The sequence below is a fragment of the Pseudoliparis swirei genome, chromosome 15, assembly GCF_029220125.1.
Source record: "Pseudoliparis swirei isolate HS2019 ecotype Mariana Trench chromosome 15, NWPU_hadal_v1, whole genome shotgun sequence".
NCBI lineage: Eukaryota > Metazoa > Chordata > Actinopteri > Perciformes > Liparidae > Pseudoliparis > Pseudoliparis swirei.
The window spans coordinates 2,976,412-3,003,174 of NC_079402.1; the positions used below are offsets into that span (position 1 = coordinate 2,976,412).

At 40.9% G+C, this 26,763-nt stretch overlaps 3 protein-coding genes across 3 annotated transcripts; 1 reads left to right on the top strand and 2 right to left on the bottom strand.

Moving 5' to 3' along the window:
• Positions 1–26: 26 nt before the first annotated feature.
• LOC130205835 (complement component C1q receptor) lies at positions 27–2,803 on the bottom strand. The gene has a single exon (XM_056433394.1). The coding sequence runs from the start codon at positions 2,753–2,755 to the stop codon at positions 641–643; it is 2,115 nt and encodes a 704-aa protein (XP_056289369.1). The 5' UTR covers positions 2,756–2,803; the 3' UTR covers positions 27–640.
• A 2,912-nt stretch (positions 2,804–5,715) lies between these two features.
• LOC130205653 (calpain-2 catalytic subunit-like) lies at positions 5,716–10,463 on the bottom strand. Its single transcript, XM_056433149.1, has 9 exons — positions 10,347–10,463; positions 9,547–9,616; positions 9,353–9,471; positions 8,642–8,775; positions 8,362–8,536; positions 7,684–7,758; positions 6,966–7,051; positions 6,283–6,357; positions 5,716–5,899 (listed from the first exon to the last, which is right to left on the bottom strand). The coding sequence occupies exons 1-9, from the start codon at positions 10,461–10,463 to the stop codon at positions 5,716–5,718; spliced, it is 1,035 nt and encodes a 344-aa protein (XP_056289124.1).
• A 1,983-nt stretch (positions 10,464–12,446) lies between these two features.
• LOC130205836 (calpain-1 catalytic subunit-like) lies at positions 12,447–23,966 on the top strand. Its single transcript, XM_056433395.1, has 21 exons — positions 12,447–12,683; positions 13,557–13,626; positions 13,702–13,820; positions 14,424–14,557; positions 14,663–14,837; positions 15,442–15,516; positions 15,803–15,888; positions 16,497–16,571; positions 17,272–17,429; positions 18,367–18,524; positions 19,885–19,896; positions 19,997–20,202; positions 20,308–20,347; positions 20,480–20,548; positions 21,140–21,197; positions 21,318–21,379; positions 21,647–21,715; positions 21,832–21,910; positions 23,371–23,487; positions 23,647–23,699; positions 23,887–23,966. Exons 1-21 carry the CDS (start codon positions 12,447–12,449, stop codon positions 23,911–23,913), a joined length of 2,079 nt encoding a protein of 692 aa, XP_056289370.1. The 3' UTR covers positions 23,914–23,966.
• Positions 23,967–26,763: the final 2,797 nt, after the last annotated feature.

A 26,763-nucleotide genomic window follows, 5' to 3' on the forward strand; every position in this document is an offset into this window, starting at 1 on the left:
TGCAATAACACAAACCTATTCATATATCAGAGCAAGCTATTTATTACGTTTTTCTCTCATAGCACATTTTCATCATCACACTACATGCTGTATTTATTAGATACTCTGACGTACGCATGTGTTTATAGTCACATTACATTTACACCGGCATCAGATGTGTGAACAATGAAAAGATTAGTTATCGCAGGGCCGTGTGGGAAGGTGAACATACTGTAAAAAATAAAAGTACGTCATTTAAATCATGCAATCAAGACAAGAATGTTCTTGGAGCTCTTCACAGATTAAGTGAACAGATATTGATGCATGCATCATTCAAGCATGAATATCGATAAAATGGCAGAACACACGACAAAATACAAGATGAGCTCACTTTCAACATCCTGGGACAACTTTTGTCTTGTTAAACTCAAATAGATCAGTCCAAACTACGCCACCTTACCCCTCATCAGAAAGCCGATCACATCCGATGCTGTTTCTTTTCAGATTTACAATTTGTCTTCATATTTTTCACATTTCTGTCCGATTAGTGATTTGATAATTTTTCCAACAACACAAAGCCTAATATAGGGAGGTTGCAACCACATAAATTACATAAATAAACACAATGATCCCATCGACAGTTTTCCTTATCACTCTCAGGTCATAGGTCATCAGTCAAGATGGACTCATAGAGTTTCTCTAAACGCGAGTCCAAGCCAGAGGGCACCCAGCAGTAACCGTCCGCGGTGTTTCTTTTCTTCGCTTCTTTTTTGGAGCGACTGCATCGAACAATCGCGATGGCCAAAGTCACCGCGAGCAGAAGCAGCAGCGGGATGACTGAACCCAGGACGCAGACGAGCACCCTGGAATCAACTGTCTTGGCAAAACCTGTCACCAAGGACGAGTTGCTCTGCGTGTCGTTCACCAGCTCCAGAATCGTAGCGTTGTTGCGAGGGGGAGGGTGTTGGAGCTCCGCTGTGGTTCTGGAGATGTTCTCCTGCGTTTCAACCTCGGCCGCATCATCAGATGCTGCGTCTATAGATGCCACGTCTATAGATGCCACGTCATCAAATGCCACATCATCAGATGCCACGTCAACCAATGCCACGTCTTCAGATGCCACGTCTTCAGATGCCACGTCTATAGATGCCGCGTCCTCGGATGCCACATCATCAGATGTCACGTTAACCAATGCCACGTCTATAGATGCCACGCCTTCAGATGCCACGTCTATAGATGCCACGCCTTCAGATGCCACGTCTATAGATGCCACGCCTTCAGATGCTGTGTCAATGGATGAAGCTGTATCCCCAGCTGCAGCGTCGCCAGCCGCGTCATCGGATGAAGCCGCCGACGCTTCCGTCCCATCTGGAGCGCACGTCGATCCGTCGGCCTCCACGTGGAAGCCGCGTGGGCACGTGCACCAGAAGCTGCCTTCCGCGTTGACGCACTGGAACTGGCAGAGGCGACTCGCGCATTCGTTAATGTCCACGCACGAGTGGCCGTCCTCGGACAACGCAAAGCCGTCATTGCAGGAGCACGAGAAGGACCCGGCGCCGTTCGAGCAGGCGTGCTCGCAGCTGGGGCGAGCGCACTCGTCGACATCCACGCACACACCGTCGACCACGGCGTAGCCGGCTCGACACGCACAGGTGTAACCGCCGTGCGTGTTGAGGCACAGGTGATGCGCACAGGCTTGGGTCTGGCACTCGTCGATGTCGGAGCAGTTACGCCGGTTGGCGTCTAGTTGGAACCCGTCTGGGCACGTGCAGGAATACCCAGATTCCCTCGTTACGCACTGATGCTCGCAGGTTTCTGGGCCGCACGCCACTTTTATCCTGCAAGTGAGTCCATCCTCATCCAGGTCGTAACCTTCTTTGCAAAAGCACCAAACTTCATCTGCGTTCTGGCGGCACGCATGTTCACATCCGCCGTTGTTCTGCATGCAATGACGCGTTCCTGTCGCGCAGAACGGACCAGGGGCGGTCCAACTGTCGTCGTTCCCCATGCACACGGAGTAATGAGACTGTCGGTCGCTGCATGAGATATCGGCGTATGTTCCGAACGGAAATAGTTGCATCTCACTTCTTTGTGGCTCTTCGGAGAAGGGCACCCTGTAGGTGATTTGTCCAGAACCCAATAGAGCCAACGGTCTGCACATTCCCTGGAAATAAAACTTACATGCGTAGAAAGAAGGGTTTCTGCAAGGTCCAGCAGTCCATTTCAGTTGGTTCTGACCCGAGGGAGTGTAATAAACCTTTGCACATCTCTCCTCCGTGCATGTGGTGACGGGTTCTTTCCCCCAGTTGGAGTAGTTGGAATCTTTCTGTCCAGAGACCCACGAAAACCCCTTGAGACTCTTGTGGACCAACACACAGTCGCCTCGGTGCAGTTTTAATCCGATCCAAAAGGTGAGCAGCCTGTCCCGAGGTTGTCTCTGGATCCGCGAGAGAAGCGAGAGCAGCACATCCTCTTCCTTCAGGTTTCTGACCGTCATCAGGTTCCCTCCGTTGTGGACACAGTTCTGACCGGCCTTCTTGAAGCTCACTCGGTCCATGTGCAGGGTGAGGCAGACGTTGGAGGTGCACAGCGTCTCGTGTTCAGTTCCAGATGAACCCTCGAAGCTGTTGAAAAGCTGCAGCAGAACAATCCACAACATTATGGCCAAAGAGATCACTAAATAGACGTTTCGGAGGGTAAATCGTGGCCAATATGTGGTTGTCCATTCGTAGCCAAAAACAAGTGGTGCGGCTCTCAGACTAACGTTCATGCTCATGCATCCTGTTTGGGATAAGAACTAAAAACGGAAACCATGATGAGGGTTCTTATTCTCTCCCCCGCTGACGACTTCCGTTTGGAAATAAAAAAACAATGGCAGGCTCCCCAGTGTTTTGACTGGCTCTCCAGATGTCTCCGGCCCCAGCAGGCCTTCAGCATTTTAAGCAGACTCCCTTCATTGTGCCGTCACACAATACACGAACACACAGGGGTCAGAGTCTCAGATACACTTTGACATTTTAAATCGACGCTCTGGTGGCAGCACAATGGCTGTTGGATGTGATGAATCCTGCTGCCACAGGCACTACAGTACACCTACATGTTATTCATATTAATAGTGATATTAATATCCCTTGTGTCACGAATAGTTTGGGACCTTGTTTGCATGCAGGTGTGTAATGCTTTAGTTATTGACTGTATTGTGTCTCTAACTGTGTTATCATTAGGTAGTACTGCCCAAATTCAGATTATAGTTTGAATTTATTATATAATTTGGGCAGTACTACCTAATGATTATATATATATTAGGGCTGTCAGCATTAACGCGTTAATCTATGCGATTAATTTGGCCGCGTTAACGCACTAAAATATTTTAATGCAATTAACGCAACTTTGTTTACTTCCGGTGTTCGTTGACGTTTTTACACTCAAACCGAGTGTCAACCCACGGCAGTACGGTTTAACACTGTTTCCGTTTTTAAAACAATTATTTCTCCGCGAAAATAAGGAGCATAAATCAGTTTAACTCGTGGATGAATCAGTCGGGTTTCCTCCTGCTCCTCCTTCCTCCCGTCTCCCCCTCTGATACACAGAGGAACAGAGGGGCGACGTGTCGGGTGACGCGGCGCGGAAAGAACTCGTCACACGAAACCTTCAACGTGATTGGTCAATCCGTTTGTCTGTCAACATTTTGCGAAAAAAAACAACCAATGAACACTCAGTAAATCACAAAAGACCTCCCACCACACATGAATTTCAAAATGTGCGATTAATTAGTTAATTTTTTAAAATCGATTTACAGCCCTAATATATATATATATATATATATATATACTGTATATATAATATATATAATATATATATTTTTATATAATATAATGATTATAATATAATGATTATATATAATTATTCTAATATAATGATTATATATATATATATATATATATATATATATATATATATATATATATATATGTATACTAGCTTGCCGAGTGGGTATTATGTGAGATAATGTGTCACAAGACAAAGTTAATATAAAATGGTATTTTTGGCCACCCGATTTACAATTTAGTCAACAGATCAAGGTACTTAAAAAAATTAAAATATAGGGTTAGGGTTAGATATTAAATAAATACATAAAAAAAGCATTAGTAATGCAGTTTCCTCAAACTCGTTGCTTGGTGTTTTTGTGACAGGCTCCATTCTATCCCCATTTGCATGGCTAATATATTGTGACGTTGGGCATACTTGTGTATCACATGTGTGTGTGTGTGTGTGTGTGTGTATGTGTTTTAAAGTAGCACATTTGGAAGGAAAGTGTCAAGGACATTCATGTGAAAGCATCACTTCCCGTGTTTGCTGAAACACAGGAAATGCCCCAACAACAATTAAAGGAAATGGGGTTTGAGGGCAGTTACTTTAGAGAATTTCGTGCAGCACCGGGTCTTTTAAAATATATGTTTCTTTTCTGGAAGGATTTTTAATGCAGGACTTTTCCTTGGAACAAGCTATTTTAAAATAGTAACAGTATGTAGGAAAGTGTAAAGTATGGACTTTAACTTTTGGGCTGTTAGTTTATAGCAATGCAATGGACAGAGGACATTTTATACAGAGATTCATTAATGTATTCTTACCCCCATTTTCACTAAATACACCCACTGCTTCTCAGTTTATTTTATATAGCCCAATATCACAAATTACAAATTTGCCTCAGAGGGCTTTACAATCTGTACACATACAACATCCCTGACCTTTGACCTCACATCGGATCAGGAAAAACGCCCAAAAAATAAAAAATAAACTTTCACGGGGACAAAAGGGAAGTAACCTTCAGGAGAGCAACGGAGGAGGATCCCTCTCCAGGATGGACAGAAGAATAGATGACATGTGTACAGAAGAACAGAGTTAAAGAGTTACAACACATTCAATGAATATGACAGAAATGTATGAATAATTAGTAGTAGGCATGGACCGCGATCCAGACCTTACACAATAATACATGAAACAGAAGGAGGAGGAGGGGGCGGGGTGGGGCGCATCAGCAGGACCATGGTATGATGCTGGCCCACCAGGCAGGAGGCATCAGACCCAGCCAGGTCCAATAGACCCTATGAGATGTGAAGTCACAAGGACTCCGGAGAGGAAGCAGAGTTAGTAATGTGTGATGGAAATTCATCCATACGGAGAGAGAGAAGAGGAGAGAGGAGCTCAAGCTATTGCCGAGCTACGGTGTGCATCAACAACCATGGCAAGCGTCTGCACAGCATGTCGGTATTGATTGTATCATCTTCTGCTTCTCATCTTTTTAAGCGCTTTGTGTGACTTTTCTTTAAACTTACCTGCTTTCACCTAAAGTAGTTGCAGAGCGTTAATAGTGTCCGCCAGTAGGGGGCAGTAGCAACTTTGGTCTGACTGGCGGTGTCATTCTTGTCTTTGAGAAGCCAGTTAGCCTAACTTGTAACTGAATAGAAATTGGCATCATTGTTTTTTTGCTTTGTTTCTTACTGTTATGTCATCTCTCTTTTTTTTATATCGCTATTGCTTCCATTGTGAGTTGGGGCAGGCTCACATGCACCAATGCACTAAAAGGCAGGTAACAAAGCACAGAAAAGCTTGAATAACAACACACACAGGGAGACATCACTCCACTACATCTTTAGAAAGAACATCGTGGTTCTCAAGGAACACGTCTCATCTATGCCATCCTGTGACACATAGTAATACCACAGTTTTATTAGATTAAAGCTCAGACGTCCGAGGAGTACCTCTGTTGTTAAAGCATCCGCCGGCCGTCGTTCCTGCGACCCATCGGCCCTCGTGCACGGTGGTCTTCCACTGAGAGGACTTCCCATCGAGGAAGTCGGGACATGTGGCGCAGATGTCCAGATCGGTGTAGAACATACAGAAGTCCTCCAGGTTCATCCTGATGACGTCAGAGATTTATTTTGATACAGTAGAATGAATATTTAACACCTAACCCTATAAAAACAGTCGATTCATGATATATTCCTTCTGTATCAGGTGGAGTAGGAAGCATTCATGAATCCCTTTTCGGGTAATTCTATTACGTAAGAGGTGTGCAGATGAAGAGACTAAGTGACAATTGTGGGTATTTATTTTATACTTTTTTATTCCCCAGTTTAAAAGTCTTCCAGACTCTTTCCTCACGAGATGAGATGTCATTTCTAAATAATCTATTTACTACTAATAATAATATATTTATATTTATATATAAATTATATTATTATTATTATTATTATTATTATTATATTATTGTCAACAATGTACCAGATAGAGTTTGCTTACCAAAACTCTCCGTCGTCGGCAACTGAAAGGCACAGGTCCCGGTCGTTGGCGCTCAGGGTTTGCCACAGAGGTGACCTTGAAGACAGCATGTTAAACACGAGGATGTATGAGTTGCAGCAGGTCTCTCAGAGATAAGTCGTAACACATCCTCAGGCTTTCTTTTTAATATGCAAATATAGAGCAGGAGGTAACCTGCCTTCAAGGCAGATGTTTGCAGCGCTTCACTGTAACTCACTAAATCGGTTTAGAATAAATCCAGGAATCTTTTTCAGATAACTTTTTTTTACAGGCTTCTCACACACCTATAGCAGATGACCTTTTCAAGACTTTTGTTACCTACAGGCAACGACAGGGATTATATTTCAAAAAAGCAAAAGGCCATGACTCTCGTGTTCCTCTTCTAGAAGCCCTTTCACAGTGTTTCAGTGTCACCGACAGGAAGCTACCTTAAAGAGCATTGATTCGCTTATATTATGGAAAAACATCAGACTCTTGCTTGTTACCAACCTGTTGGCTTTTCAGAAAAGAGTTGACATAGAAAGTGATGGAATTCATGCTTTAGAAATGAGTGTTTGTGTGTCTAACAGTAATGAACTCTTATAACTTATCTTGTCAACGGGAAAATAACCTCAATATTACTGCAAACTAGAGCAGTGAAACATTCCCTCAGAGAGAGACCTCACCCGTCACTCCAGTCTCCGGTCCACTCTCCTTTGCCCCAGGGGTTCCACAGACGCACCAGGTTCTGTTGCTTCCCTCGGCTCATAATCTACCAAGCAGTCATCCCGGGAGACGGCACCATAAATATGTTGCACACAATTAAAAAAAAGGCAATAAATCAGTCCATAAATCTTTTGCAAAATTCTAGCCCATAGTAATATAATCTTTCTGAGCAGGACTAGGCAGGTGTTTGTTGTGTTATAACTTCTACATGTGACATGGTGCCAATGTTTCGCTTTTTTACATCGCCTGAAGGCTGAAGGTCACCGCAGCTCTGCACAATTCTTAGAAACCAAGACATCCTACACACCAGCCCCTTAAGTGTAATTACCTTCGCATTGAAAATGCGGAAGGTTATGTTTTGATCGCCGTGTATTTATTTATTTATTAATTAATTGATTTATTTATTTGTATGCGTGTTACTCGCATAACTAAAAAAGTATTAAACCGAATCGCATGAAATTTGGTGGGATGATTGGTTATTATCCGGGGACCATTTGTTTAGATTTTGGGATCGATCGGGTCAAAGGTCAAGGTCATGAAAAGGTCAAAATCTTCTTTTACCATAGCGCTGTCAATTTTTATCCAATTGGCATGCAACTAATACCAAAATGTTCATAATTCAATGCCCAATCTTGTGATATGCGAAGGTATGCGCTCTACCGAGTGCCCATTCTTCACCTGTTTCACACCCGTGACCGTGTAGGCGTGGCCTTGGACCGATCCGTTCGCCAAAATGTTGTTGGCGGATGTCTCCTGCAAGCAAAAAATAAAACATTTCTTCAAAAACATGCATCATTTAATAAACGTTGAATGACGTATCAACACAACATTAGTGAAGTCACATGAGTCAAGCGACGTGTCGATGCGGGTGCTTTGATGCTTGTGACTGTCAGGACAAAGAGAAAGTTAGTCTTTTATTACAGTGAAAACAACAATAAATTGTGGTTAAAGCCGCCCGCGTCGAGTGGATCGGTCACGCCCATTCAGGCACGTGCAGTAACAGTTCAGCTCCAGTCAATTAAATTCAGTAAATATCTAATCCCTCCGTTTCATCACTCATAAACCTTCTGCATGAAAAAGAAAGAGAAAAAAAAGCTTAATAATCATCCGCTTGGAGAGATAAATTTCCCCTGGACGGGCATCCTCACTTTGGAGGTTTCCACTGAAAGACAGATTTTGAATGGTGGGTTACCCTGAGCGTGTTAGGAGAAGGTTTTTCTGAAGATGAGCATACATATTTTGTCTGAGAACATCTGGGAGGCACCTATCAGCAACTCTGATGTCATGTTTTATTGACAATTCTGAAGAATATGATCATCAAGAACCGGCCAGTACTGGTTCTTTGTGTGTACTTACCCCTTGAGGTGTACCGCAGCCCATCAGAGATGAGGTCTGGCCCGCTCTGCACATCAGCTCCCACAGGTTGGCCGGGGGGTCCGACAGCTGGATGCACATGTGAACTCCTCCCGTGAAGTCCATCATGGCCTCTGCAGGAGTCCCGGAAATCATGTCGGCGTAGGAGCCGCACACTCTGTCACGAGTGGATGTGAAGTCAGATTATCCAGATTCAAGACAGAAAGCATGCTCACAAAACACATGTATGCCTGAGAAACAATGCACTCTGGGGGTTTCTTACTTGGCGTAGGCTTTCTCCAGCAACGCGGGCCAGAACTCATTTTGGTCTTTGGAGTAAACGAAGATTAGTCTCCCGTTGATTGTTGGTAACTTGTCATCAATGACGACATCCACCCATTTCCCAAATCTCCAGAACTGAATAGTTAACAAAATAAGAGACGGGAATAAAAATAAATTATATCATGCAAAATAATAGCACATACAACAAATAATATTATATATATACATATATGTATGTATAACAATGTAATAAATATATTATATTATATGATTTTTTAATATTATAAATAAAAGAAATTATTATATTATATATATATAATATAATTTGTTTTACATCGTTATAAATATATATATATAAATAAATATGAACATATGTATATATTATATTCATTTGTTGTCATTTTTATAAATATAAATATGAATATATATATATATAATATTCATTTTTTGACATTTTTATAAATATATATAAATATGAATATATATATAATATTCATTTTTTGACATTGTTATGAATATATATATATATGTATAAATAAATATGAATATATATAGACAATTAATTTTTTGACATTGTTATAAAATTATAATACAATTTGTAGACATCATGTGTCAATCAGACTCGATGTGCACATTAAAATCTCATTTCAATCCGTTTTTAATCGTAATATATCAATAACATGTAATATCCAGTTTTGCTGTTAGTATTTACCCTGAAGTGGAAAATCCTGCAGTATTTTTCATTAAATGTTTGCTCAATGGGGAGAACTTTTTCAAGGATATCTTGCTGGAATGTTAGAGATCCGATAGACGCAAGAAACCAGCAGTCTCCTGTGTAGAAGAAAATAAACAGGTCATTGTACAAGCCCAACCAACAGAAATGTACATATGACGAACATTTCCTACCAAGTATTCCTTGACCAAAGTCAAACCTTGAGACGCCGTCAAGTACGAACTGTGGATCCGGAGCAATTTTCTGATACGGAAGCGTAAACGAGTCAAAAACTAAACACAAGAATGTTATTAATGATATAAATAAGCAGCAGTGAGCAGACATGTGCACCGCCCCGCCTGCCTGCTGGTACTGCACATTGTGTTGCTGTACTGTAAATCACACACACACACACACACACACACACACACACACACACACACACACACACACACACACACACACACACACACACACACACACACACACACACACACACACACACACACACACACACAACATGAATGTCAAGTTCTGCTGCCAGTAGGTTTTGCTGTTACTATAACTCAATATTGACTTGACAGCTTAAACAAATTCATTTCTATGATGCAACTCAGCATCTGGAAGGTCTTTATACCAAATATGAAGTTGTTCTGATTTACTCGGTCGGAGGGGGGGTTACCAAAAGACACATAAAACTCGACTCAGCTTCCTGTTGGCTTTAGCGCAAGGGCTGCTGGGAGTTTTTAACGTCTCCATGTAATACATGTGCCCAACAAGTGTCGTACATCAAGGTGAAACATACTTTTTTTACATACATCTTTAGACTCAGCAATTAGAAAGAATTTAGAAAGAACATCGTGGTTCTCAAGGAACACGTCTCATCTATGCCATCCTGTGACATATAATAATACCACAGTTTATTAGATTAAAGCTCAGACGTCCGAGGAGTACCTCTGTTGTTAAAGCATCCGCCGGCCGTCGTTCCTGCGACCCATCGGCCCTCGTGGACGGTGGTCTTCCACTGAGAGGACTTCCCATCGAGGAAGTCGGGACTTGTGGCGCAGATGTCCAGATCGGTGTAGAACATACAGAAGTCCTCCAGGTTCATCCTGATGATGTCAGAGATTTATTGACCCTTTCAGTCACATGTATCTTTCTCCTTGTTTTTTTTATTTCTGGTGCTTGTATATTTTGCTGATCGAAATAAATGAACTCATTCATAAAAAATTTTATGAGAATTTCTGTTTAAATTTTCTTAATTAAAAAAATAATATATATATACATATATATATATAGACACAAATACAAATAAAAATAAATTAAAAAAAACAGAAATTCAAGCGTTTAATAAAAAAATTACTAGACAAATGTTCAGATCATATTCAGATCATAAAGCTGAGTGGTCAGACTCCATATGACATCCTCTCTGTAAGCAGACTGATATTGAGTTGATACTGTTGATGATGAAGCTCTAACTGCTTCCAGTTTGTTCATGATGGCTGACACACAAGCACCATTTTGGATTTAATATCCATTCATCTATCAATCAATAATTGCTGAGTCAAGAGGAAGCTGCCCGCCGCATCTTCACATATTGGCCAATTATTAACAGAAACTCCTGGAGAGGGATCCTCCTCTGTTGCTCTCCTGAAGGTTTCATCCTTTTTTCCCTGTGAAAGTTTTTTTCTCTATTTCTTGGGAGTTTCTCCTAATCCGATGTGAGGTCAAAGGTCAGGGATGTCATATGTGTACAGATTGTAAAGATTGTAAAGCCCTCTCAGGCAAATTTGTAAATTGTGATATTGGGCAACAATAAACTGAATTGAACTCTCTCTCCCTCCCCCCATCTCTCTCTCTCCTTCCATCCCTCCCTCCCACCCCCCTAAGGCACGTCAGATCAGCCAAAGATGATCTGACATTCCTTGCTCATAAATGTACACCTTCTCTGCCATGGTAGCCTCGGGTGTTTATGGGAGCTATAAAAATGGGACGAGTGCTCCGTGTCTCTCACCTGCAGATCCACTCTCACATTTCCTCCCACGAACTGTTGAGGTAAGTTCTTCATCTGCCGGATATATTCGAGAAAACAGGTGGATTCAGATTTTCCATGTAGCCTATTGCTGCACACTGACACATACGTCTTGTGTGATTATCATTGATCTCTAGTGACAACCTGCACTACATATTACTTTAGATTAGATATTCCTTTATACATATGTTGATATCCTGTCAAGATATATTTTGACATCCTATACTATCGCTACTTGAATCACGAATGCTATGACTGGTGATGTGCTTTATAAGTTACACTTTCTTGTGGGCTGCATTCCTTTATGTTTATCTTTAAGACTCCAGTAAACGTTGTGGAATGAGTATTCAGTACATCGAGTTTACAGACTGAAGGAAGTTGAAGTCAGCGCTCCCTGCAGAGAACAAAGGGTCCCTGAATGGTTTGATGTATTGTTTAATAGTATGAATCACGTGCTATGAGGTTTATAATAGCCTGGGCATGTATTCATCTTAATGATAAGAGAGAAATCTTTAACGAAAGCGAAAAAAAGTACCTTTACTCCAATTTACAACCTTATACTGTATACAATATATATGTTTTTAAAGCCTATCATTTGTGTTTGATTTGTAGATGGTGTTGCACCATTTATCTCCTCTTTAAAATGATCATTAATATTATAGAGAGCAAACTACATTGATTTCATTTAATTTCTTCATCTGAATTTGAACTTTGGGGTTCTTGATCTTCCACCAGTGGACGGACAACTTCAGCCAAAGTCCTTTTATTTAATCCCTATTTATATATTGCAAATTGTTTATTTAACTTTGACTACTGCAGGAGAAATTAGGGACATTTGTTTGTTTAAGTATTCTGAAGTGTAATTCTTGAACCAACTTCTTTCTGAATGATCACCTAGGGGAGATTGTGGGTCAACATATCAGACATAATACCAAGGAGTATCTTTTATTCATCCTTCCAAGCAAAAAATCTTAATTTCACTGTGTTTGGCCTGTCATTTCTCACTCATCTCACTCTGGTTCTGGATCTCCTTTTGACCCACAGAGCCTGAACCCTGCAGCGATGCCTCTTCCCGGTGTGTGTCTCAACATAATGGAAGCTCGTAATAAGCAAAAAGGTTACGGCACCTTCGACAACCCCGACAACTTCCTCAACCAAGACTACAAGCAGCTGAAAGAGTACTGCGTCATCCGAGGAGTGAGGTACATCGACGACATGTTCCCCCCCGACTGCATCTCCCTCGGCGAGGGGATCCTGAACACCTCTGACATGGCCCGCGTGGAGTGGCTGAGGCCGATGGTGTGTTCAAGCTCTTCACCAGAAGAGAACCTGTAATGCAGTGAATGTCAATGTCTCATCCAGCGTGTCATTCACAGTCTGTTAAGTCAACCGGGCCGACAGGGTTAGAGTTACCCCATCCAAATTGCATGTTAGTGTGTAACAGCACATTTGCAGTCAAGTTGTTTAAATTTTTTAAAATTAAATTCTGCGGATAGTTTCTTTAATTCTTTTGGAATTAGAAAACAGATGTAAAAAAAACAGACAATCCCGAACACACTACTTTGATGGTGTATGTTTATGGGCTGTACGACATTGATGAAGGTCGGAAGGGGAACTCAACCGTATATTTAAATATTTAAAAAACAGAATTTTATAATGAATATATTTGCTACACAATTTCAATGCAGCAGCCCTCAAAGTATGTTTCACCTTGATGTACGACACTTGTTGGGCACATGTATTACATGGAGACGTTAAAAACTCCCAGCAGCCATTGCGCTAAAGCCAACAGGAAGCTGAGTCGAGTTTTATGTGTCTTTTGGTAACCCCCCCTCCGACCGAGTAAATCAGAACAACTTCATATTTGGTATAAAGACCTTCCAGATGCTGAGTTGCATCATAGAAATGAATTTGTTTAAGCTGTCAAGTCAATATTGAGTTATAGTAACAGCAACACCTACTGGCAGCAGAACTTGACATTCATGTTTTGTGTGTGTGTGTGTGTGTGTGCGTGTGTGTGTGTGTGTGTGTGTGTGATTTACAGTACAGCAACACAATGTGAAGTACCAGCAGGCAGGCGGGACGGTGCACATGTCTGCTCACTGCTGCTTATTTATATCATTAATAACATTCTTGTATTTAGTTTTTGACTCGTTTACGCTTCCGTTTCAGAAAATTGCTCCGGATCCACAGTTCGTACTTGACGGCGTCTCAAGGTTTGACTTTGGTCAAGGAATACTTGGTAGGAAATGTTCGTCATATGTAGATTTCTGTTGGTTGGGCTTGTACAATGACCTGTTTATTTTCTTCTACACAGGAGACTGCTGGTTTCTTGCGTCTATCGGATCTCTGACATTCCAGCAAGATATCCTTGAAAAAGTTCTCCCCATTGAGCAAACATTTAATGAAAAATACTGCGGGATTTTCCACTTCAGGGTAAATACTAACAGCAAAACTGGATATTACATGTTATTGATATTTTACGATTAAAAACGGATTAAAATGAGATTTTAATGTGCACATCGAGTCTGATTGACATATGATGTCTACAAATTGTATTCTAATTTTATAACAATGTCTAAAAATGAATATTAGATATATTTTCATATTTATTTATACATATATATATATATTTATAACAATGTCAAAAAATGAATATTATATATATATTCATATTTATACATATATATATATATTTATAAAAATGTCAAAAAATTAATATTATATATATATATTCATATTTATATATATATATTTATAAAAATGACGACAAATGAATATAATATATACATATGTTCATATTTATTTATATATATATATATATATATATATATAACAATGTAAAACAAATTATATTATATATATATAATATAATAATTTCTTTTATATATAATATTAAAAAATCATATAATATAATATATTTTTTACATTGTTATACATACATATATGTATATATATAATATAATTTTTTGTATGTGCTATTATTTTACATGATATAATTTATTTGTATTCCCGTCTCTTATTTTGTTAACTATTCAGTTCTGGAGATTTGGAAAATGGGTGGATGTCGTCATTGATGACAAGTTACCAACAATCAACGGGAGACTAATCTTCGTTTACTCCAAAGACCAAAATGAGTTCTGGCCCGCGTTGCTGGAGAAAGCCTACGCCAAGTAAGAAACCCCCAGAGTGCATTGTTTCTCAGGCATACATGTGTTTTGTGAGCATGCTTTCTATCTTGAATCTGGATAATCTGACTCCACATCCACTCGTGACAGAGTGTGCGGCTCCTACGCCGACATGATTTCCGGGACTCCTGCAGAGGCCATGATGGACTTCACGGGAGGAGTTCACATGTGCATCCAGCTGTCGGACGCCCCGGCCAACCTGTGGGAGCTGATGTGCAGAGCGGGCCAGACCTCATCTCTGATGGGCTGCGGTACACCTCAAGGGGTAAGTACACACAAAGAACCAGTACTGGCCGGTTCTTGATGATCATATTCTTCAGAATTGTCAATAAAACATGACATCAGAGTTGTTGATGGGTGCCTCCCAGATGTTCTCAGACAAAATATGTATGCTCATCTTCAGAAAAACCTTCTCCTAACACGCTCAGGGTAACCCGCCATTCAACATCTGTCTAACAGTGGAAACCTCCAAAGTGAGGATGCCCGTCCAGGGGAAATTTATCTCTCCAAGCGGATGATTATTAAGCTTTTTTTCTATTTCTTTTTCATGCAGAAGGTTTATGAGTGATGAAACGGAGGGATTAGATATTTACTGAATTGAATTGACTGGAGCTGAACTGTTACTGCACGTGCCTGAATGGGCGTGACCGATCCACTCGACGCGGGCGGCTTTAACCACAATTTATTGTTGTTTTCACTGTAATAAAAGACTAACTTTCTCTTTGTCCTGACAGTCACAAGCATCAAAGCAACCGCATCGACACGTCGCTTGACTCACATGTGACTTCACTAATGTTGTGTTGATACGTCATTCAACGTTTATTAAATGATGCATGTTTTTGAAGAAATGTTTTGTTTTTTGCTTGCAGGAGACATCCGCCAACAACATTTTGGCTAACGGATTGGTCCAAGGCCACGCCTACACGGTCACGGGTGTGAAACAGGTGAAGAATTTCTCTTAAGGGGCTGGTGTGTAGGATGTCTTGGTTTCCAAGAATTGTACACAGCTGCGGTGACCTTCAGCCTTCAGGCGATGTAAAAAAGCGAAACATTGGCACCATGTCACATGTAGAAGTTATAACACAACAAACACCTGCCTAGTCCTGCTCAGAAAGATTATATTACTCTGGGCTAGAATTTTGCAAAAGATTTATGGACTGATTTATTGCCTTTTTTTTAATTGTGTGCAACATATTTATGGTGCCGTCTCCCGGGATGACTGCTTGGTAGATTATGAGCCGAGGGAAGCAACAGAACCTGGTGCGTCTGTGGAACCCCTGGGGCAAAGGAGAGTGGACCGGAGACTGGAGTGACGGGTGAGGTCTCTCTCTGAGGGAATGTTTCACGGCTCTAGTTTGCAGTAATATTGAGGTTATTTTCCCGTTGACAAGACAAGTTATAAGAGTTCATTACTGTCAGACACACAAACACTCATTTCTAAAGCATGAATTCCACCACTTTCTATGTCAACTTCTTTTTGAAAAGTCAACAGGTTGTTAACAAGCAAGAGTCTGATGTTTTTCCATAATATAAGCGAATCAATGCTCTTTAAGGTAGCTTCCTGTCGGTGACACTGAAACACTGTGAAAGGGCTTCTAGAAGAGGAACACGAGAGTCATGGCCTTTTGCTTTTTTGAAATATAATCACTGTCGTTGCCTGTAGGTAACAAAAGTCTTGAAAAGGTCATCTGCTATAGGTGTGTGAGAAGCCTGTAAAAAAAAGTTATCTGAAAAAGATTCCTGGGTTTATTCTAAACCGATTTAGTGAGTGACAGGGAAGCGCTGCAAACATCTGCCTTGAAGGCAGGTTACCTCCTGCTCTGTATTTGTATATTAAAAAGAAAGCCTGAGGACGTGTTACGACTTATCTCTGAGAGACCTGCTGCAACTCATACATCCTCATGTTTAACATGCTGTCTTCAAGGTCACCTCTGTGGCAAACCCTGAGCGCCAACGACCGGGACCTGTGCCTTTCAGTTGCCGACGATGGAGAGTTTTGGTAAGCAAACTCTATCTGGTACATTGTTGACAATAATATAATAATAATAATAATAATAATATAATTTATATATAAATATAAAAATATTATTAGTAGTAGTAAATAGATTATTTAGAAATGACGTCTCATCTCGTGAGGAAAGAGTCTGGAAGACTTTTAAACTGGGGAATAAAAAAGTATAAAATAAATACCCACAATTGTCACTTAGTATCCCCCCCCCCTCCCCTCTCACACTCAACCACTTAACAGGTGACGTCAGTGAGACCCTGGGGGTTCAGGGTTTAAGGCTTTTGGTTTGGGCATTTATGTTAAAAAGAAATTCGGTTTCAGGATTGCAAATATCTCCTCAGACGCAAAGTACCTTATGAAATTGGTCAATTAAAGCGTCTTTGTCTATTGAGAAAAGCGCTCTAGAAGTTTGAATTATTGTCATTATTAATTAGTCTTTACTTTGCAAACTTGTAAATTCATAAATAAACAAAGGGAGCTGTTGAGTCATTGAGTAAACAGCAGGTACATTTTGAATATACGAGATTTCATCTGCACACCTCTTACGTAATAGAATTACCCGAAAAGGGATTCATGAATGCTTCCTACTCCACCTGATACAGAAGGAATATATCATGAATCGACTGTATTTATAGGGTTAGGTGTTAAATATTCATTCTACTGTATCAAAATAAATCTCTGACGTCATCAGGATGAACCTGGAGGACTTCTGTATGTTCTACACCGATCTGGACATCTGCGCCACATGTCCCGACTTCCTCGATGAGAAGTCCTCTCAGTGGAAGACCACCGTCCACGAGGGCCGATGGGTCGCAGGAACGACGGCCGGCGGATGCTTTAACAACAGAGGTACTCCTCGGACGTCTGAGCTTTAACCTAATAAAACTGTGGTATTACTATGTGTCACAGGATGGCATAGATGAGACGTGTTCCTTGAGAACCACGATGTTCTTTCTAAAGATGAAGTGGAGTGATGTCTCCCTGTGTGTGTTGTTATTCAAGCTTTTCTGTGCTTTGTTACCTGCCTTTTAGTGCATTGGTGCATGTGAGCCTGCCCCAACTCACTTTTAATAATCCCTCTGAAACCATGGATTATGTTTAAATCTTAACGAATTGAAAGAAACCCAAAGATAATCTCTTAGTGAATGATGTGTTCTGCATGAATGGTGAGGTTGACGGTTGCGTCAGATGACTCCTGACATCTCTTATCCGGCGTTGCATGGCATAAACTCTGCGCTAAGATAGAACTGCTTCATTAGCTGTTGTTGTTTGAAAGACTGTGGCGGTAGAAAGTCTTCTGGTTTTACATTTGCTTAAATTAGAGCGCAAAATAACCAGCAAAAAAAGTCAAAATCACAATTCCAGCAACATATTACAGCAAAGCTCATATTGTGAAATTTAATTTGCATAGAAAGAGCGCCACAAAGTGCTGTTACGATAAGACTTGTCCGTAACATTATTTTTACAGGGTCCCTTATCTTGTTCACACTTGTTTCCATCCAGTAAAAGTAAGACAATTAAAGTGGATGATGAAAATAATTGGGTCATGCTCCTTATTACGCAACACTTGCAACTACTTCACTCTGTTATATGACAATCATTTACATATTCCTCATTTCTACAAGTTACAACATGATGAGCTTGACGACTGTTCAAATTTATCTTATATTTCCATCAGTAATACCCGATGCATATTGATTTTAATGTTGAAAATCAAATCACTCACCCTACTCTTTGCAATATGACACAATGCAAATCAAATGTATCCCCCCTTTCTCTCTTTCAGACAGCTACTGGACTAATCCCCAGTATCGAGTCAAGCTCACCGGTGAATATTCGGGGAAAGACAGCGATAAAAATGTGCTGTTGTCGCTCATGCAAAAGCCCGACAAGAGGAACAGACACATGACCGAAAACCTCCACATTGGAATCTCTGTATTTGAGGTAAATATTGTCCGTCGCAGTATCAGGAGGGTCGCTAGTGTCAGGATAATTACAGAATGGATATTACTAATAAAAAACGTTGACCATAAATAGTGTAAAAAACAAGGTTTTATTTTTTTAAAATCTTACTGATTATTACTTTCATCATTCCATGGTCTGGGTCAATATGTTTTCCCAGTGTAACAATCGCTTCACAGTTAATAAATTAAATTTAATGAAGGCGCTATCTACATTAAATGACAACACATTTAAAATAATTACTTATCTAATTTACTAAACTCTGTGTAACATTAGTCCTTCAATGCATCGAGCACCAAATGGATGGACTCACATCTTAATCCCTTCTGAACTCCTCCAGACGGCCGCTGACACATTCTTTTCGGGGGATAATGACACGGCTTGGCTCGTCTTGCCGTGACACGTACTGACAAATCCCGTTTTCTGTTCGTCAACCTTATGAAATGTTATTGACTTTGAATGTTGTGAGCATAACGTGAGCCATGTGGAGTTCAATGAGCTGAGCCAAAGAGTTTAATGAGCTGGGTTATAAATCACTCCGTGCTATCTAAACTGCGTGGTATGTATTGGGGCAGTGAACAACATCACCATTGCATAGACACATTATGGGATGGTGATGAATGTAATTGCAAACCTTCTGGTGTTACCATGGACAGAGTTATGGTTTGTTAATACCTTTTAGATCTGGGCCACAAAATGCATGAACATATAAATAATCTTTCTTTGGTACAATGTTCCTTCAAGGTGAGCATAACCAGAGATTAATACACGATGCACACCAACAACAACAACACCAGTATGATGTCATCTATTCTCTCACATTGTCCTCAACATGTACCGTATGTTTTCCCCAGCACTTATCGGTACGCCCCTTCTCCTTCGTCATCAAATTAGCGAAGCTGACGTTGCACATTCAAAAGTAACGCAGCTCCAGTGAGGGAACTGTACGTGTGGCTGTGAGACAGAGGCTAAGAATAGTAAGAATTTAATAAAAACATCAATAACAAAGAGAGTGAAAAAGCGACTCAATCAGCTACCGAGAGCTTTCAACATTCAATCATTGACGGGACAGCTCAGGTTTTCAAGCATTTATATAGTAAAAAAAAGGTGGCTGTAAATCAAATGTCAACACAATAAATGGACGACCAGTCAAAGTCCACGCGACCCGTTTGTAGGTTAGAGAACAAAGTCTCAAGGCAGGTTCAAGTCGTGGTCAGAGTCCACTTTTACTTTAGAGTGACTGTATCTGTATGTATGCTGGTTATAATACATTATCTGAACTGAAAGTTTATTTTTTGACATGCTTTTTTTGTCCCCCACATGAACTCATCTTCCACTCAAGGTGAAGGAACAGGTAAGAAACAACTTCATATTCCTATTCAACACTGAATGAATGTTCTCCATCCACATTGTGCAGCTTTCTAGTGAACTGAAATATATATTTATCACTTCAGCACAAGGCGCAGAAGGGCAAGTTCCCGGCATCGTTCTTCAACCAGTTAGCCGTTGCCCAAACTAAAACCTACATGAACGCACGCGAGTTGACGGAGTACTTCTCGCTGAAGCCTGGCGAGTACCTGATCGTGCCGTCCACCTTCAAATCCAACGATACGGCCTCCTTCTTACTGACCATCATCACCAAGTCGGAGACTCAGAGCTAGTACGCACGCTCGAATCTTCTGCATGGCATCTGTCCCACATGACTGGTATTAACTGGTATTAACTGGTATTAACGTGCAATGTCTTTGACCTTTCCCCCCCACAGTGAGAATTACGGTCAACACAACGAAGAGCCAGTTCAGACGGTGTGCAAGCTTAAATAATATCACAATGTCGTTGGTGTCCTGAACTGTACTTATTGTGAAATAAGGTTTGACACATTTAATTTGAGGTCAAGTTATTCTCTCATCCTCTCTTTCTCTTTTTTAAATCTCCAGGTCAAAAAGACCAAAAATGTGCAAGAAGACGAGAAGAAGAAAAAGTTTTTCCGCCAGAACTCCGACAAGGTAATATTTATATTGGCTAACTGGCCTAATCATATTGATTTGACCTCTTATTCAAAATGAATGACACAAATATTAATTGATGGGAACAATAGGTCAAATTACTATGTTCAGTATAAAGTGAGAGCGGTAATTAGTAGGAATATGGTGACTATGGCTCAGTGGTTAGCAGGTCTGTCTTTCAATCAGGGGGTTGGAGGTTCAATCCCCACCCTAGTCGATGTGTCCATGAGCAAGACACTTAACCCTCAATTGCTCCCCGTAGCTGTGTCTACAGAGTAAGGATTTTAAGTCGCTTTGGATATATTCTATAAAAGCGTCTGCTAAATGACATGTAACATAATGGATAATTTACCCCTCAGGTTTATGGATTATTTAATTTAATTTTATTATTTCATCTTAATTTAATTTACAACAACTTTTGGGTCCTGTAACCTCAATTTGTCATTTCCAGCCCCAGCTGTTTTTAAACAGCAAACTAACCATGCATGACCAACAGATAGCTTGAAGCCCCACCTCCAAAGCCCCTCCCCTTTTAAGCTTGAGAGAAAGTCCCCCAAAGTATTTGACATCTTGTCTTCCGTCCATTTCCAGTATGAAGAAGTGGATGCCGAGCAGCTCCAGAAGCTTCTCAATGAAAACATCCTGAAAGGTTTGGACTTTACAGGGTTGACGAAGAGCACAAGAGCTCCATAGAAGAGACGTTGTTGTGATTGTGAATGATAATCCTAAATATGTCCCAAGTCATCTTCTTTTTTCTACGTTTTCTTAGGAGACTTGAAATCTGGGGGCTTCAGCCTTGATGCCTGCCGCAGCATGGTTGCTCTGATGGATGTATCCTCTTGTGATGGATGTGACATTGATTATGATCTGGTATAACTTAATAACACACCAATAGATTCATACCCCCCCCCCCCCCCCACACACACACACACATCTCTTCCATCCAAGCTGCTTATCTGGTCAAACTAAATCTCTTATTGTGATTGCAGTTATGCTTAAACATATGAGTAATGCACATTAAAAACATGACGAGCGTGTGGTTTCCCTTTCGCTTGTTTACCGCACATAAACGGCTCTGATACCTTAACGTCAGGTTAGACATCCATCTCCGGCAAACTGAATGGGGAGGAATTTGTTCGTCTGTGGAAGAAGGTTGCAGAGTACAAGGTAAAAAGTATACTGTATATATCAGCTTCTTTGTTCTACCTTTAATACATGTGCATCTAAATATGAATATGGAGGATCGAACTGATCGTTGTTGTTGTTTTCTGTTTTTTAAACAGGACATTTTCTTCCTGACTGACGTTTCACTGACTGGAACTCTGTCACTGAATGAGCTGAGGAATGCTTTCGAAGCTTCAGGTAGACCATCCATCTGGTCCCCTGATTATAAATGTATTGAATGGCTCAACCGACACATATAGTTGTGCTATTTAAAAGTCAGGACCAAACTGCACAGGGAAACATCAAAAAGAAGATGTGAACAGTGCGTGCACACGTGGAAACATTACATTAAAAAAGTAAACTGATATTTGATGAAGTACAAAGAAGACGTGTTGTGTTACCTCTAACTCACAGGTGTCAAACACAGGGCCCACCATGTCATTTTATGTGGCCCCTGACCACTTGAAAAGACATATGATAGGATCCCCTTTTCTTATAGAACTTTCAAAGAAAACATCCTGAGCTTTTATTTTGAAGGTTTCCAATGAAATGGATTTATGTTATAATATTAGAGACGTTTTCTTTTGTACAACATTTCTACACTCAAATAAACAATAATCAATTGCAAAGAGAGTTATTTAACAATATCTTTGGGAGTAGTTTATAGAGTGTCTCAGGAACACCGGCCCTTTAAGAGGGCAGCCATGATGCTGATGTGGCCCACGGTGAAAATGAGTTTGACACCCCTGCTCCAACCTCTTCTACAAAAGGCATGCATAGACTGAGGAAGCTTAGCTGAGTCTAATAAGAAAACATATTAAAAATTGACTGCTCGTCTTCACCAGACTCTGGCTTCATGGCGTGCAACCTACCTGTTTAGGCTCAGCCTCACCACGACAGGAACATCCTCAAAGTAGCCAAACATTTTCACACGTCTCTAATAAACCAGCTGTACCACACAGGGTCCGCACCACACAGCAGACATACACAGATAGCAACTAGCTGGGGAGCATGGAGGAGCATCCAGATGCTAAAGAGACAGATGTAGATGGGGACCAACAAATGGAGGAAACATCAGGTTGAATATTGATTTGCATGAAACTAGACTCAAGCTGCTCATTGTCTGCTTGATGTGGAGGCTCTGATTGCTATAAGTTTAGCATAATGTGTTCACGGCTTGTTTGAGCTGCCAAAAATCAGAAGGAACTGATTATATTCAAGTGGAGCAATAAATGGCCTCGGTGCAATGACATGTATGACATCACAAAGTGCTACTGTTAAAGTCCTCCCCGTGTTTTACAATGACAATTACAACCTCATTTGCATTTGACTCTTGGCTCGTAAACCTGTTCAAGCTCATGATTTATATGCAAAAACAAAACTTGCATTAATCGGCAAGCGTTGAGTTCCAATCATTCCCATAATATTTTGAAGACAAATGTCAAATATGTTGCAATACCTTGTAAATATAGCTGGGTTTGAGAAAGAAGCCACAACACACACACAGAATAAAGTCTGATGCTCGTTCAAATGAGGTCAAACGTGCATGTTTGACGCCGATGTGCATTCCTGGCTCATTGCGTAAGCGACCAGGATGTTTCGGAGAATAACCTACATTCCTAAAGTCCTCTGAAGCTCTTCCTGTGTGTGTTGAACAGGGATGAGGATCAAGGACGACATGCTCAGCTTGATGGCGCTGCGCTACGGCGCCTCCTCTGGGCAGGTGACCCTGGAGAATTTCATCAGTCTCATCCTTCGCCTGGACTGCATGTACAGTAAGTGACGTCCATTTGCCTTGTAAATAGGTTAAAAGACCCATCTTTATATTGGAGATGTTGAAAGTTCCCACTTAATAGATCCTGTATGGTTAAAGAACTGTAATGTTTACAGCTAAAAGGTATAAGATGTATTCACAATTTGCGCTTTCTCAACAGAAATCTATAAACAATTGTCTGATGGAAAAGACATGCAACTTCGAGAGTCCGAGGTAATAAAACAAACTCTTCTTGTCAGAATCTCATCATCTGTTGATCTGGTGTAGAAGACAGAGGAAATAAATACTTGTCTCAGATAAAAAGAGATGATGTCACATCATTATGTATGCAAGCTGTGACAAAAGGTGCATTCATGCACACGTTTCATTAATCAATGGCCTGTCTCTCCATCACTTTCAGTGGATGTACATTTCAATGTACACTTAAATCAACAAGGAAGATGGACGGCACGATTCACCTGGAAATACAGGAGTAGAAACTTCAAAAGAGGGGTTTCTTTCATATATAACATTGCATGATGGGTGGTGAAGGGTAACTGGTAAACAACTACAAACTGTGACTAAAGGGTGCTAGACAATAATGTGAAAACACAACATAACCAATGCTATGTATTAAGGTCAAAAAAGCTTTGGAGACTTGATTGATTGATTGATTGATTGATATATTTATTTGTCGTTTGCCAGAGTACAGGTACAAAAGCATCGAAATTACAAGAAAGGGTGGATGAAAGATTACAGCATAACATGAGGGAAGAAGGCGAGAAAAAACACCAACCCCCCGACTATGCCCCGAGAGGGGTACAGTGTGGGAGCAGGAAAAACACCTTAGCACATAAGCACATACATTTTAGACATGACTTGCAACGAGTAGGAAGGGGGGAGGGGAGGTAATCCAACAACTGGGTGATCTAAGCCCATCCATTGGGGGCAGAAGGTAACCAGCACCGACAAGCAGCCAGCCGGTCCGGCGCCAACACAGCAGCGCCAGCACAGCCCCGTCCGGTCACACTGGGGGTTAAAAGCAGGCGAAGGCGTGGGATGGGGGGAGGGGGGTAGTGAATGCGAATCAGTATTATTGAAAGTTCGTGTGTGCGTGTTCTGGTATGTCGTCCTCCCCCAGGCCACAACAGACAGAGTTCTCAGTCCGCAAGATGGTCGTTGCCATGGAGATAGCCTTGAAAGGTCCTGGGAGAAAACAACCACAGGTGTCTGTGGATAGGGGGAAAGGAATGAGAGAGATTCTCGTTTCAGTGATCTTCGGGGGAGTTGTTGTTCCAGTAACGGCCTTGGCCAAGGCCCGTCCGGGTAAGGGAGCCGAAAGCAGATAAGATTGGGATTGTTTGGTCTTCCAGTAGCTGCATTTTTTGCGCAACCACTATTCCTCCATCTTCCTCCCGTTTGCCAATAAAATTTCAAATCGATCCACTTTCATTTGCAGAGCCGTCAGCTTCTCCACGATGTTATCATTCTGGCGGTTTAATGCCACAGTCTGAGTGCCAACAACTCTACCCAACGTCAATCATGTCGGGCAGCCTTAGGGGGCCTTTTACAGCTGTCACCGTTTCCTTAATTTTCCGATAAGCCAGGGCAGCGCCAAATCCAAACAGCAGAAATCCTGTAATCATAGTTCCGAATAGGTAGATGTCTTCTCGTCCTCCACGGAGAGTGGTGCTAGGCACAAGACCCGCCACTTCGCCCACGCGTCCATCGTGTATCCAGCAACATTCGTCCCAGCAGGACAGGCAGGTTCCCCCGAACCCGAGCTTCTCGTCGAGAAGATGGTGTCAATTGCGTTTAAGGACCAGTTGATTACGTCCATGGTTTTTAGTTCGAAGAGCGATGCGTAGAGAGTCTCTCCAGTATAGAGACAAACAAGACATGACGAGAGAAGCCAAGCAGGGAAGGGAAGATCATGGGAAGGGGGAGGGAGAGAAAAAATGCGACCGCCTCCAATCTTACTTTATGTAAGATTGGAGTCCTATTGTATGTCAATGACTACTGAACTTTCTTTTTGTATTATTAGTAGACTTAATCACGTATCTTTCCATGGTGCGTTACAAAAATTAAGACATTATCCAAACACATTTCAAAGACTATGTTATAACTTGTCTCTTATAAACAAAATAAAACTCTTAAATTCGGTGAAGATGTGTGTACTTGGTGATTTATTTGGGTTACAAATGTGTTAATCAACCGCCTGTTTACTGCTAATGTCAATCACGTATCAATTAGTATTAGTACGAAATTTGTGTTTACAGTTTTTCTCCATTGTTTTGGCTCAATTCTTGAAACAGAAATGACATTCGCAAAACAACTCGTGCAAACCTCCAAACCACTGGGAACTTGTTCACAACAGATTAAAATTTCTCATTTCTTTAATCAAATTGCAATTGTTTTAGAAACTCCTTGCAAATGACAAGGACAATTGCCTACAGCTTGCACACATTTCAAATGATTTAGCACATCTGTGCAAACGGTTCGGTACAATTGCCTTCAGTTAGCCCAATTACCAATTGAATACATCTTGCTGGTCTAAACCGACTGTTGCTTCTCAGTCAAGTGGTTGTTCTCTGCAAAACATCTTGGGATAATTTCCTCCTTGTGTACATCATCACCTGCACAATTGTATGAGAAAAGGAATTAGTTTTGACTGATGAGTTATCTGTTTTGGGAGAGATATGACCTTTTGCAGGTGTGCCATAGTGTTTTGCTAAACCATCTAGGTTATTTTGGCAAATGTATTTAAAGCTTTGAGAATTCTCATTTTTTTTTCGAGAGAGAGATGAGCCACAGCAATCGAGAAGGAAGTTTTCATTTTGGGGGCACTGACTATTTTTATGAGAAAATGATTTGGTTTTGAAGCTTGAGTTAACTGTTTTGGGTGAGATATGACCTTTTGAAGGTGATCTATGTAGTTGTGCTGAACCATATAGGCTATTTTACCAAATGCACTAAGAGCTTTGAGAATATAATTTCTGTTTTAAGAATTGAGCCAAAGCAATGGAGAAAAACTGTAATAAAATGTATCTTTATTGATGCACCATTTAAAAAAGGATGTTTAGGATAGACACTGTGTAGAATTCAGGATTTCATGAAGACTGACCTCTAATGTTCCCAGGTTTGAGTTGCACTACTGCCCCTTGTGGCTAAACACGGTACAAGGTGACATCTGAGGATTATATAAATGAAGTATATTGATATGACGGCATAAACAGCATATACAGTTCACAAAGCATGGTTGGATTCACAATGTTAGTGGTGATATTTACATGTTAAA